Source organism: Pan troglodytes, chromosome 4 (genome assembly GCF_028858775.2).
Source record: "Pan troglodytes isolate AG18354 chromosome 4, NHGRI_mPanTro3-v2.0_pri, whole genome shotgun sequence".
In the NCBI taxonomy this organism is placed as follows: domain Eukaryota; kingdom Metazoa; phylum Chordata; class Mammalia; order Primates; family Hominidae; genus Pan; species Pan troglodytes.
In genome coordinates this window covers 106088211-106102966 of record NC_072402.2, presented here as the reverse complement: position 1 = coordinate 106102966, position 14756 = coordinate 106088211, and the positions used below count along the sequence as shown (strand labels likewise).

Genomic DNA, 14756 nt, shown 5'->3' with positions numbered 1-14756 from the left:
TTGGCAAATAAGACTGTTTCAAAATGAACCAAAACAAAGCCAGGTACCTTCTGCTTACAAATTATTTCATGAGGTAAAAAACATTTTAATGCCAAGAAAAAAAACGGACATGATCTCATAATAAAGAGAAACTCTAATAGAATAAAATAAACTTATCCTATACCGCGTTGTTCTTTTTCATATTTTTTCCTGAGGATTGTTGAAAACTTTGTCTAAAGGACATATGGGAATTACCATGGGCTTGCCCTATTGTGTGTATTTGGACATGTTATGTAGATTTCCATTCCTTGTATTAGAAAATTCTAATAAAGATTCTCTGTCTGAGTCTCATGGTCCTAGTGGTATTCAGCACGAAGTGAGTTGTACTGTCTGGGATGAATTGAATTAGCGATTGTTCAGTGTCTGCCAACCCCAGTTTTTGGGTGCAGCGACTCTGGATTCATAATCTTGTTCATTGCTCTGTCTCCTCCTTTAAGTGCAGTGCCAGGCATATAGTAGCGCTCAGTAAATACTTATGAACGAATGTATCATCAGGTGTTTAGAGTGTGTGCTGAGACTCAGGGTGAATACGCCACACCACGAAGAGATATTTCTAAGGAATGTCCGTATTCTGACTGGAGTTGCTGTTGGAGCCACGGTAGAGCCATGTGGTGGTGAAAGGATTCTGGCTCTGCTGGTAAGGACTGGAGTTGTTTGACTTGGAGAAGGGAAGACTTAAGGAGCTATGACAATTTTTCTTTTCGAATATTAGAAGGGTTGTTGCGTAGAGAGGCACAAGTCTATCATCACTATTGGAAAACATTCTTAGAAATTATGCCCTGTTCTCCTGGTAGGGAGTCAATAGCTATTATAATTGTATTGCTTTTGCTTCATCTTTTATGCTAGGAAGTTACTATAGCTGTTAAAAAAAAAAAAAAAAAAAAAAAAACGAGGCAGGTAGAATTTGGGAGAGAAATGTGAGGATGTTTAAGAATTTAAAGGATGTTTTTTGGGAAAGCTACCATACTTGCCCTTTTTTTTTTTTTTTACGGCAGAGGAGAGAAACTAAACTATATGTTGCATCATAGGCTAATTTTTGGCTCAATATCAACAAGGATGTTTCTCTTTTATGTAGGTTAATATTACCTGCTTTAAAGCAGTCAAAAATGCATTTTAATATAACAGTTTCTTTAAAAAGTTGTTTACCTTTGGCAAAATATCCTATTTTATGCTTATTACCCACATCTTAAATTTCTTCACTTGGATAAACAAATCTGGATTTAGTCAATGACCTGTGGTTTATAACAGCCATATCACTTTTATAAAAAAGATAATAGCTAAAGTCAAGCATGTTTCAAACAAGATGCTACTTGGTTGCAGTGACCATGCCCTACATGTTGATTGTTAACTGACAAATTAGCCCTTTAAGACCACATAGTCCTTTAACCTTAAAAAATGATCTAGGCCATGTAAGTTTTTATTTTCTCATTTATAAAATGAGGAGGACAAGCATAAAAATATCCGCAAGAAATGTACTTTCACCTGTGGCTGCATGAAGAGTTTGGTGAATCCTTTCCACACACAAAAAAGTATAAAAATGGCAGAATTGCCCAAAACTATTTGAACTCTGGAAATCAACCAAAAGCAAAGAAAATCATTGAGAAACATTTATTCTTAGGAAAACTGCTAGAGTTTCAGGTAAGAATAGTGCAAGTCTACAGCATTCTCGCGTGGGCTTCTACTGTGACCTCCTGTCCCAGCACTTTTGGCAAGAATTGTAGTTTGGAAAACCAGCAGCTTTGCTGTCAGAGAGCTGATTCAATTTGGGGCAATGAGTGAAAACCTTTGTCGATAAAATGTACTGAACTTGGTAGGGGAAAACAAGGAAAAACCATGCATTTGCTAGTTTAAGGTTGTAGTGCCAGTTGGGGTGAGTGGAAGAGTAGCTATAAATTAAAAGGCAGACCCTGGAAATGAGAGAACCATAAAGGGATAACCTCTTCACATATCCTGGCATATCGTGAAACTATGCACATGTGTAGGGGAGACCTGAGGTTGTCTAACTGAGAGCAAGGGCCAAGGCAGATGAGAATTCTTGAAGCTTTGAATGTGCCCTTCTTAACCCAGATACAGATTAAAGAGCAGGCTCAAGCTGTTTGAGCATATCTTTGGCATGTACATAGCTGAAAACTAAGCTATTCAGACACAGAATGACTTCTCTAGAAAGCCAGGCTAAAACATATATATGTGAATTAAAATCTGAACAGATGTAGTCACACTGCCCAGGACACAGATTCCACAGTTTAGGGCCAGACATGTTAAAAGGCTCAGAAATATAAAATTCTACACTGGTGGCCAGGTGCGGTGGCTCACGCCTGTAATCCCAGCTTGAACCCGTGGGTGGAGGTTGCAGTGAGCCGAGATCACGCCGCTGCACTCCAGCCTGGCAACAGAGTGAGACTCCGTCTCAAAAAAAAAAAAAAAAAGAATATACACTGGCTATGTTATCCAAAATGTCCAGTTTTTAACAACAAATTTTAAGACACGTAAAGAGACAGAAAAATGTGACCCATGCTGAGGGAAAAAGAAAGCAGTTAATAGAAACTGACTGTGAGTGAGCCTAGATATTAGACTTAGCAAAGACTTCAAACTGCTATTATAAACATGGTAAAAGAAAGGAAACATTATTTAAATAATTACAGGAGAATATGATGACATTGACCCAACAAATTGGAAATCTCAATAAAGAAATGAGAGCTGTAAAAAAAGTTTTATTCTTTTTGATGCTATTATAAATGGAAGTGCTTTCTTAATTTCATCTTCAGATGATTCATTGCTAGTATATAAAAATATTTGCTTATTAGCTCTAAAATTAATTTTTGTGTTTATTCTCTGGGATTTTCTCTATATAAGATCATGACATCTGTGAATAGAGGATGTTTTAATTCCAGCTCCCCAATCTGGATGCCTTTTGTTTATATTCCATGTCTAATTGCCCTAGCCAGAATCTCCAGTACAATGTTGCATAGAAGTCATGATGCAGAAATCCTTGTTTTGTTTCTGATTTTGGGGAAAAACTTTTAGTCTTTTACCATTAAGTATAATGATAACTAGGGGTTTTTGGTAGATGCTCTTTCTCAGGTTGAGGAAGTGTTCTTTTATTCCTATATTTCTGAATGTTTTAATCAAGAAAGGGTATTAGATTTTGTCCAGTGCTTTTTCCTGAATCAGTTGAGTTGATCATGTGTTTTGTTTTTGCTTTTTACCTTTATTCTATTAATATGGTGTGTTACATGGGTTTTTTTCATATGTTGAACCATCCTTGCATTCCTGGGATAAATCCTACTTGGTCATGTTGTATAACCCTTTTACTATACTGTGGATTTAGTTTCCTTATATTTTATTGAAGATTTTCACATCGGTATTCATAAGGGACATTGGTCTGTAGTTTTTTGAGATTTCTTTGCCTGGCTTTGGTATCAGGATATGCTGGCCTTATAGCATGAGTTGGGAAGTATTATCCCATCCTCTCATTTTTGGAAGAATTTAAGATAGATTGGTGTTCATTCTTTTTGAAGCATATTACTGGTGAGGCCCTCTGGTCCTTGTCTTTTCTTTGTTGTAAGTTTTTTGTTTTTTATTACATATTCCATCTTTTTACGTGCTGTACATCTATTCAGATTTTCTATTTCCTTTGAGTCAGTTTTTATAGTTTATATTCTACGAATTTGTCATCTATTTCATCAATTTGGTAGCATACGATTATAGTATTCTCTTATAATTGTGTACTTTTTGTAAGGTTGATATTAATGTTCCCATTTTTATACGTGATTTTAAAATTTGAGTCTTCTCTCTTTATTCTTAGTCTAGCCAATTTTGTGTGTGTGTGTGTGTGTGCAGGGTCTCTGTCACCCAGGCTTGAGTGCAGTGTTGTGATCATAGCTTATAGCTATGTAAATGGAAGTGCAACCTTAAACTCCTGGGCTCAAGTGACTTTCCCTCTTGTCAGCCTCCTGAGTAGCTGGGTTCACAGGCATGCTGGCGCATGCCTGGTTAATTTCTTAAATAATTTTTGTAGAGACAGGGTCTTGCTATGTTCTCCAGGCTGATCTCAAAACTCCTGGCTTCAAGCAGTCCTCCCACTTTGGCTTCCCAAAGTGCTGGGATTATAGTTGTCAACCATTGTGCTTGGCCTCATCATTTTAAAGAATAAACTTTTGGTTTTATTGATCATCTATTATTTTTCTAGTCTATATTTCGTTTGTATTAGCTGTATTTTTTCCCCCTTGTTTCTGCTTAGTTTGTATTGAGTTTTCTTTTTATAGTTTCTTGAGGTAGAAGTTTAGGTTGCCAATTCAAGATCTTTCTTCTTTTTAAATGTAGTTACTTGTTTCTGTATCCCATAGATTTTGCTATATGTGTTTGTTTTCATTAATTTCAAATTATTTTCTAGTTTTCTTTATGAGTTCTTCTTACTTGTTGATTGTTAAATTTTCATGTATTTGTGAAATTTCCAGATTTCCTCCTGTTAGTGATTTCCCCTCCTCTTTCCTCACCTCCCTTCTCCTCTTCTCTTTTCTTTCATTTTTTGAAACAGAGTCTCACTGTATCACCCAGGCTGGAGTGCAGTGGTGTGATCATGGCTCACTGCAACTTCTGCCTTCTGGGCTCAAGCAATCCTCCCACCTCAGCCTCTCTAGTACCTTGGATTAAAGGTGCACATGCCACCACGCCCGGCTAATTTTTGTATTTTTTGGTAGAGATGGGAGTTTTGCCATGTTGCCCAGGCTGGTCTTAAACCCCTGGGCTCAAGTGATCTGCCTCCCTCGGCCTCCCAAAATGCTGGAATTATAGGCCTGAGCTGCTGTTCCTGGCCTCTGTTACTGATGTCTAATTTCCTTTCATTGTCATTGGAAAAGATACTTTGTATGAGCTTAATGTTTTCAAATTTGTTGAGACTTGACTTGTGTAGTATTTTAGACTTTGGTCTTTGAGAATGTTTTTATGCACTTCAGAAGAATGTGTATTCTATTTTGTGTAGTGTTCTAGAGATATCTGATAGGCCATGTTTAAGTCTTGTTCAAGTGTTCAGTTTACTTGTTCATCTCTTGTCTGGTTGTTCTATCCATTATTGAAAGTTGTGTGTTGTAGTCTCCAAGCATTAATGCGGAACGCTTTTTGTTTTTTTTCCTTTCAATTCTGTCAGTTTTTGCTATATGTATTGTTCCATGCTTTTACTCTCAATCTGTGTATATTTTTGGATCTAAATTGAGTCTCTTGTAAACAGTATATAATTGGATTGTGTTTTTACATTTTATCCTGTTATTCATTGTGTCTTTCTTTTTGAGACAGGGTCTCAGTCTGTTGTCCAGGCTGGAATGCAGTGGCACGATCACAACTCACTGCAGCCTCGACCTCCTGGGCTCAAGCTATTCTCCAACCTCAGCCTCCCATGTGGCTGAGACCATAGTTGCATACCACTATGACTGGCTAATTTTGTCATTTTTTTTGTGGAGACAGGGTCTTGCCATGTTGCCCAGGCTGGTCTTGAACTCCTGGGATCAAGTGATCCACTCAACACAGCCTCCCAGAAGTGCTGGGATTGCAGGTGTGAACCACTGTGCCTGGCCCTGGCCTTATGTGTCTTAACTGGAAAGTTTAGCCCATTTACATTTAGTGTAATTAGTGATAAGGAAATACATTTACTATTTTATTATTTGTTTTCTCTATGTCTTATATATTTTTTGTTTGTCAATTCCTCTGATGCTGTTCTTTGTGTCAGATATTTTCTAGTGTACCATTTTGATCCCCTTCTCATATATACATATAATTCTCACATTATATAAATAAATATAACATATCTAAATATATTAATATATTTAGATATATATTATATTTATATTATATATTTAGATATATAAATATAAATTTAATATATTTAGATATATATTATATTTATATTAATATATTTAGATATATATTATATTTATATTAATATATTTAGATATATTTATATTAATATATATTTAGATATGTTATATTTATGTAATGTGAGAATTATATGTATATATGAGAATTATATATATAAATAAAATATAGTAAATAATTAGGTGTGTATTTCTTAGTATTTACCCTGGGGGTTATAATTAACACTATTAATTATAACAATTTAGTTTGAATTAATACCAGTTTAGTTTCAGTGGTATATAAAAACCGTGCTCCTGTATTTGTTGTTATTGTCACAAGTTACAGCTTTATGAATTTTGTGCCAATCAATATAGATTCATAATTACTGTTTTATGTAGTCTTTTAAATCATATAGCAAAGAGGAGGCATTGCAAACCAAAGACACAGTAATATGCACTTTTATATTTACCTATGTAAATACCAACAATTACTGGTATCCTTTATTTCTTATGTGATTTTAAGCCACTGTCTGATCCCCTTACATTTCAGCCTGATGGACTCTTTATAGTATTTCTTTTAGGGGAAGTTTACCAGTGACAAACTTCCTCAGTTTTTGTTTATCTGGAAATATCTTAATTTTGCCTTTATTTTTAAAGGGTTGTTTTACCAGATAGAGGATTCTTGGTTGACAGTTTCCTTTCAGCATTTTGAATATGTTATCCCACTGCCTTCTGGTCTCCATGGTTTCCAGTGAAAAATCAGTTGTTGATTGTATTGAGTGTCCTTTTCACGAGTTGCATTTTTCTTGCTGCTTTCAGGGTTCTCTCGGTTTTTATCTTTCAACAATTTGATTATGATGCATCTTGATATGAATCCTTTTGCATTTATCCTGCTTGGAATTCATTGAGTTTATGAGCTAGATTCATGCCTTTCATCAGATTTGGAAAGTTTTAGCCATTATTTCTTCAAATATTTAGGCCTCTTTCACTCTCTTTTCCTTCTGTGCCTCCAATTATATGTATATTAGTATGTTTGGTGGGGTTCCACATGTATGTTCATCTTCCTTCAGTCCACAGACTCAGTAATTTTAATTTACCTATCTTTAGGTTTGCTGATTCTTTCTTCTTGTAGAGGTTCAAGGGATTTTGATGTTTCTCAAGAAAGAGATATGATTATAAGAGGTGGTAACACACAACAAGCTTCATTTGGTGGCACTTGGACAGGATTATATGAGAGGAAACTTCTTTTACAGCATGAAGCTGTGCAGAGGCTTACAGCGAGGTAGACTGCCATACAGAAGGGGAGGAGGGCAAGGCAACCCCTGGGGGACAGGAGAATTGGAGAGCAGGCTTACCTGTCTAGGTGATGTCACTCAGCAGCATGATGGGATGTGTAAAAATTCGAGTTTGGTACTAGTGGGCTCTTGAGCTAATGAGTCTCGTCCTGCAGTGAAGAAATAACCTAGGAACCAATACACAGAGGTCATCTTTGGCTTATTTATATAACACTTCCACTTGCTCTAATCTGTTTAATCTCTGTAGTGAATTTTAAAATGTCATTACTGTATAATTTAGTTCTATAATTCTTATTTGATTTATTTTCATAATTTCTACTTTTTATTAATATTCTCTATTTGGTGAGACATTTCTATTTGGTTCTCATAATTTCCTTTAGTTCTTTGTCCACGGTTTTCTTTAGCTCTGTGAGCATGTCTTAAATTGTTGATTTATTGTCTTTGTCTAGTAAGTCCAATGTCTGGGTTTTCTCATGGGCAGTTTCTTTTCATTTCCTTTTTTCTTGTGAATGGGCCAGCAAACTGTAGCCCTTCACAGGCCAAATCCACTGCCAGTTTTTGTAAATCGTGTTTTATTGGCACATAGTTGTATACATTCATTTATGTTTTGTGTGCCAATAAAACTTTATTTGGTTATCTGGCTAGAAAGATGGAGTTTCTCTCAGAGATACAGCCACCTGTGCTGCTGTGTAGTTTTGCATGACTGGGGCTGCTTTTATGATAAAATTAAGAAACAGTAGTGGGAATTCTTTGTTTACTTGTTGGACCACAGAGTTCTCTTCCCCAATTCTTTTGGCCAGAATGGTGGGTTTACTTTTGGGGTCTATATTGCAGCTCTGCTACTGACGTAGCATTTGGGACATAGCCAGTAGGGAGAAAAGAGAAAAGGGGAAGAAAGGAAAACCAAAAATCAAGTCTTCTCACATTCTCTGTCTTGCAGAGGCCCATTTTCCTGGTCCTTTGTCCAGAAAGATAGCTTTTTCTCTGAATTTTTGTTGATTTTTACCTCCTGTGCGTTTCTGTACAGGGACCACCCTGAATTCCATACTAGGGGATTAAAGAAAAAAAAACCCAGGAAGCTCATCTTTGTTATTGGCCATTCTTCAAATTTTGGCACCCTTCCACAATTCATTTGTTACTAACTTTTTAGAGTTTTGAGGCAATTGCTTTTAATATATTGTCCAGATATTTTAGTTGTAATGCCTGCAAGTAAAAGGCTGTAGTGGGCTTAATACATGTTTGCTGGCATGGGAGACAAATTCGCTAGTGACTTTGATGATTTTTTTTTTTTTTTTTTTCCGAGAAGGAGTCTTGCTTTGTTGCACGGGCTGGAGTGCAGTGGTGCAATCTTGGCTTACTGCAACCTCCGCCTTCCAGGTTCAAATGATTCTCCTGCCTCAGCCTCCTGAGTAGCTGGGACTACAGGCATGCGCCACCATGTCTGTCTAATTTTTGTATTTTTAGTAGAGATGGGATTTCACCATATTGGCCAGGCTGGTCTTGTACTCGTGACCTCATGATCCACCTGCCTCGGCCTCCCAAACTGTTGGGATTACAGGCATGAGCCACCATGCCCTGCCACTTTTATGATATTCTATACTTCTCACTAGACTTGTTGGAGGAAAAACTGGTTGTGAAGGTAACAGGCAGTTGTTTTCCCAAGGCCCAAGATTTAAACATAGTAGAGATTCTAGCTTATATGTTTACAACTTTTGTCCATATAGAGGTAAGTCATTTTAGGTAATAATTATAATTGAAATCATGTATTACAACAAATCCTTGACTAATAGCCTTTAGTTCAACATCATTTTGTTGTAATGTTAATGAGAAAAAAAACAAAACAAAACAATTCGTAGCTGGGCCCACTGTCTATGTAGAGTTTGCATGTTCTCCCCATGCCTGCACATATTTTCTCTGGGTATTCTGGTTTCCTCCCACATCCCAAAGCTGTGTACATTAGGTTTTGTATAAGGTGTGCATGTGTCTAGATGGTCCTGGTATGAGTGAGTGTACATGTGCCCTGTGGTGCATTGGTGTCCTGTCCATTGCTGGTTCCTACCTTGTGCCCTGACCTCTGGTCACCTGCAACCCTGAACTGGAATAACTGGGTAAATAATTATCTTACTTGTTTTTATTAATCTTTCTTAAATGTATAGCTCACATTTGTTTCAGTGTTTAATCTTATTTAATAATTCCTTTAAATTAATATCTTTTATATTCAGTTTTATTTGATTGTCTCAAAAGTATCTTCTTAGAATTGGTTCAATTCTGGATCTCAGTGTGGCCCACACATGGTATTTGTTGATAAAGCTTTTAATTTTCCAAGATTTGTATTGGCCTTCATCCTGACCCTAACCATCTTTTTATGATGTAACTTTTAAAAATTATTTTTTAGAATAGATTTTATTTTGGAATAATTTTATTTTTATATTATATATTTAAAATATATGGTGTTTTGACATGGAATACATTCAGATTTATAGAAAAATTGCAATGATAGTACAGAGATTTCCCCTATATTCCTTATCCAGTGTTGACGAAAGCAGTCAAACTCTGTAAAATATTTGAAGAGATTTACTCTGAGCCACATATGAGTGATAAGTGGCCTGTGACACAGCCCTCAGGAGATCCTGAGAACATGTGCCCAAGGTGGTTGGGCACAGCCTAGTTTTGTACATTTTAGGAAGACATGAGACATAAGATATACATTGGTTCGGTCCAGAAAGGAGGGACAGACTGGAAGTCAGGGCTACCGGGTTATAGCTAGGTAAAAGATAAAAGGTTGCATTCTTTTGGGTCTTTTATCAGTCTTTCACTGAATACTCAATTTACACCTGAGGGAGTGTAGAGGAATAATCACTTATGCCTTAGTCTGACTCAGTGAACCTGCATTTTTACATAAACAATATGGCAGAGGAAGCAATCAGATATGCATTTGTCTTAGGTGAGCAGAGGGATGTTGGAGTTCTGTCTGTCATTTGTCCCATATCTGTGAAGAGAAGCTATCAATTTACATGGTCAGGGTGAAATTCAGCAGAACTGCTTTAGGGTCAAGATCTTGAGGTCCACAGAGAATTTCCTTTTGGTCAAATTGTGAGGGAAGTATGTAGCTTTTTTTTTTTTTTTTTTAAATCCTTGTAGCTATCTTATTTAGGAATAAAATGGGAGGCAGGCTTGCCTGATACAGTTCCCACCTTGACTTTTGTCTTTGGCTTAGTGATTTTGGGGTCCTGAGACTTATTTTTCTTTCATACTTGTTTACTTCCCCTGATTTTATTTTCTTCTGACACTGTGGTACATTTGCCAAAACTATGAAATCAGCATTGGTACATTACTATTAGTTAAACTCCAGTCTTTATGTGGTTTCACCAGTTTTTCCATTAATGTCTTTTTCTGTCCCAGGATCTAACTGGATAACATTAGTTGTCATTCTTTCTTAGTCTCCTCTGAATTGTGATAATTTCTTTCTTTTTTTGTTGTTTTTCATGACCTTGAATTTTTTGAGGAGTTTTGATCCAGTATTTTGTAGAATGTCCCACATTTGGTATATATATTTTGTTATTAGATTGGTGTTATGAATATTTTGGAAAAGATACCATAAAGGTAAAGTACCTTTCTTATGATTTACTTTTGTTTTTCTTTTTTTCTTAAATCACATATGAAAAGTTCACGTGGCTCCAAGGTCAAACTGTAAAACTTCAGAATAATCTCAAGTTTATCACTTGTTCTTCCCTAGTCTTTTTTCCCTTCCCAGAAAGGTAAACAGTTTTTTTTTTTTTATTAGTTTTTGGTTAATGCTTTCAATTCTTTTTTTTTTTAAATATAAGCAAACACAAAGATATGCATGGACACGTGTCAGTACATGCCTGTTCTCTTCCCCTCCTCTTCTTACAGAAAATATAACATCAGTCCGTTTTTAGCTCCTGTATCATAGTTTCTCTTTAAGGTGATCTCTTACGGTGACTTACAATAATGGCCACTTTTATTCAAGAAGGTTTTCTTTTTACAAAGTTAACTTTTTCTAACTAATAAAAACCTTTTCCTGTGCCTTGAAAATGTTTAGCACATATTATATGGTACCGTTTTTTATTCACAGATATTTTCCAATTTGTCACTGGATGAGCGTTGCCTTTCCGCATCATTGGTTTGCAAGTACTGGCGTGACCTTTGTTTAGACTTCCAGTTTTGGAAGCAGCTGGATCTTAGTAGTCGTCAGCAGGTATGGAATCCAATTCTAAGTAACACTCATATGACCTACTCAAAAAATATCTTTATTCCTCTTCAGAAATCTTTACTGTCTTCTTGTTTTTTAAGATAGTTCAAATCACTGTAATCTACAATTTTGTGCTTCTGTAGTTTTTTGTGTATGTGATTTCAAGGTAAAGCTAGATTCTCATAGTAAACAAGATAGTTTTTCATGTAGATTGGCAATTTAGGGTTGCTTTTTAGGTCTTTTTGTCTTTTTTCATTACCTTTTCAAAAAGTTATTAAACTTCTTTCTGTGGGGGATCATACTACAAATAGTTTAATAGTAGAAAATGATGGCAAACATTTCTGTAGCAATGCCTCTGTTGCTGTGTACTGTTCTAAGGGCTTTATGCATACTAGTTCATTTGATCCACCCAACAACTCTGTGAGTATATACTATTATTTTTTCTCCTTTACAGATGAAGAAATGGAAGTAAAATAGGCTAAGATAACCTTTTTTTTTTCTTTAACTTTTCTTTTGGTGGACTTTCTACTCTTCCTGTTGCTTAGCTGCCTAATGTGTTTATATAGGGGCATAAATTAGGAAAAAAGAGTTTGTAGTGTTTGTTGCAAACAGTTTTTTTGACTTGTTAGATTCCATTTTTAAAACTTGATGGTATTTGGCATTAGAAATATGTAAAAATGTCAATAAGAATAGCATTTTATGGAAGTACTAAACCTGTTCTAAATTCTGCCATGGTGTATTACTACTAGTGTGCTGATAAATGTTTAGCAACTGTCTTTAAAAAAAAGCCCTGATTTGTAATATTTGCCAATTTCTATTACATAAATACTCCCACCATGACCAATGTCAAGCTACACGTTATGCCATTGAATGCAGCTTTGAAAAGAGGGGCACACTATAAACTCTTGTGAGGTGCTACAAGCCAACTCCAGCACACTGGTAGTGTATGTGTTTGTGTGTATATAACACACACTTTAACCAAGTTAAGCAAGCTCACGAGGATTTGTGTATAAGTTGTTCCCTTTCTGTTTTTCTCCTTCATTGGTAAGAGGTTAAAACTATTAAGATAATTTGTTATTTACTTGCTTGGGTTCATGACCTTTATATCCAAGGAGAATGGTGAGGGAGTTAGTTGTGGGCAGTAGAATGGAGAGCAGATATGTGTAAAGCAATCTATCAGCTTGTTACATCATTACTCTTGAATGTTTGAGTTATTTATTATGAACTCAGGCTAATAATAGCTTCCTCCCCCACCCAAACCCCCTCCCCACCCAGCCCGCTACTGGTAGTAAGGTGTGGAGATGAAAAAGTAAAAAATAAAAGGAGAGGTATGTCAGAATTTTAACTTTTCCGAGAACTGTGTTTATGCTGTTTCCAACAAGCATAAACGAAGATAGTTTTATCTTTGGCTGTTACTCCAAGTGCTGCTTAACAGTGTAGTTCTTTCCTTCTATTCTAAATTTCATTTGCATTTTCTGTCTCCATTATTTTTACTGAAAGGACTTGAATAACATTAACTTTGTTTTGTATTTTGGAAATGTGGTGATTGGGCACAGAATATGTAGAGGCTGGTTTTAAAACAAAAATTCAGATGGCCATCTGAGTTTTTCACCAGATGAATTGAGTCGTCTGAGAAAAACTTTTTGATGTGGACATTCTTATATAGTCTTTGGTGTTCTGATATGCAAAATGGTGTATTTTCCAACCTATGAATTATATGCGAGGTATTGTTTCTCATAGAAACAGTAGAAGATTAAAAACTTACATGCTGTGGTATCATCTGATATCAAGTGTAAAAGTGAATTTTCATATAACATTCTTACTGATGTATACTATTTCATGGGTTACAAATGGAAAGTGAAACATTGAAAATCTCAGTATAGTTTTGTTTGTGGTGAGTTTTTGCTGAATTTGAATTTTCCCACTAAGGATAGATTTTTAGGCTTTTAATGAAACGAACACATATCCTTTGTTGGTGTTTTCTGATACCACTTCTGACATCAAATATGTGGAGTTTTTCCACACTAACAATTTTCTAACACTAACTGGATGTACAACAATTCAGTTCAACTAACTCCCAGAGGTATCACTGAGTTTAAGGGCTCAGTCCCACGAGACTACCCACACTTCAGATATCAGTTGCAAGTCCCAGAAGCCACCTGAACTTCTCACTGACCAATTATAAACTTGTGAGTTCCCTTAATTTCTTTCTCAGTTTTGATAATTAGCCACAACTATTCACTGAACTCTGGAAAATACTTATTATATTTACGGGTTTATTATAAAAGATATAGCTCAGGGCCAGCCCACTGGAAGAGATGCAGAAGGCAAGGTATGGGATATACCACCCTCTCAGCACTTTGATGTTGTTTACCATCTGAATCTCTGTCATTTGAGTTTTTATAACCCAATCTCCAGCTTCCTTCCTCTCCTGTAAGTAGTGCTGAAAGTTATCACCCTCTAATCAAGGGTTTAGTTTTTCTGGTAACCAGCCCCCATTCTGAAGCCATCTAGGCGCCCCACTCTAAGTCACTTCATTAGTATGAACTCAGATATGGTCTAAAGGGCTTGTTATGAATAACTAAAGAAATTCTATTGCTTAGGAAATTCCAAGAGTTTCGGGAAATCTGTGGCAAGAATTCAGGACAAAGAGCAATTACAATATTATTATTATACCAAATTCTTGTTATGCTTCAATGTTAAGACGGTTTCTCTTTTGATTATATCGTTCATGCTATAATCTAATTAGTATATTGTTTATTGTGGAACATTTAATTAAAAAATGGAAAATACGTTTTTATTTTTAGCAAAAGTTTATTGCTTTTTCTCTTACAGGTCACTGATGAATTGTTGGAAAAAATTGCATCAAGAAGTCAGAATATAATTGAAATCAACATTTCTGATTGTCGCAGTATGTCTGATAATGGCGTATGTGTTTTAGCATTTAAATGTCCTGGACTTCTTAGGTATACAGCCTACAGGTGTAAACAGCTTTCTGACACCTCTATTATTGCGGTTGCCTCTCACTGTCCTTTACTTCAGAAAGTGCATGTAGGCAACCAGGACAAACTCACTGATGAAGGACTCAAGCAGGTAAATTTTAGCATTTATAAAGTGATTTTACTTGAATTAATTCAAAATGTTTTCTAGCAACAACATTTTAAATGGTTATGTTAAAAATAGTTCCCAGAGACTCAAGTGAATCATCTTTTTTACCTATTAATGAATATTTGTTTAGATTAGTTAACTAGAGTGCCATGGTTATAATCAGTAAATTAACTGCTTTGTTTTATAGTGAGAGCCTGAACTTCTGTGACCAGCCATTTTATAAATTTATGCTTTTGTTACTTAAATTTTTTACCA

At 35.7% G+C, this 14756-nt stretch overlaps 1 protein-coding gene across 5 annotated transcripts in view; it reads left to right on the top strand.

Annotated features, from left to right (window-relative positions):
* FBXL17 (F-box and leucine rich repeat protein 17) overlaps window positions 1-14756 on the top strand; it is a 525181-nt gene that overhangs the window by 3108 nt on the left and 507317 nt on the right. For all 5 annotated transcript variants that reach the window (XM_016953578.4, XM_016953580.4, XM_054685123.2 and 2 more), the window contains exons 2-3: window positions 11277-11399; window positions 14229-14486. In XM_016953578.4, coding sequence (XP_016809067.2) covers window positions 11277-11399; window positions 14229-14486 — 381 coding nt within the window. The remainder of the gene's footprint in view (window positions 1-11276; window positions 11400-14228; window positions 14487-14756) is intronic.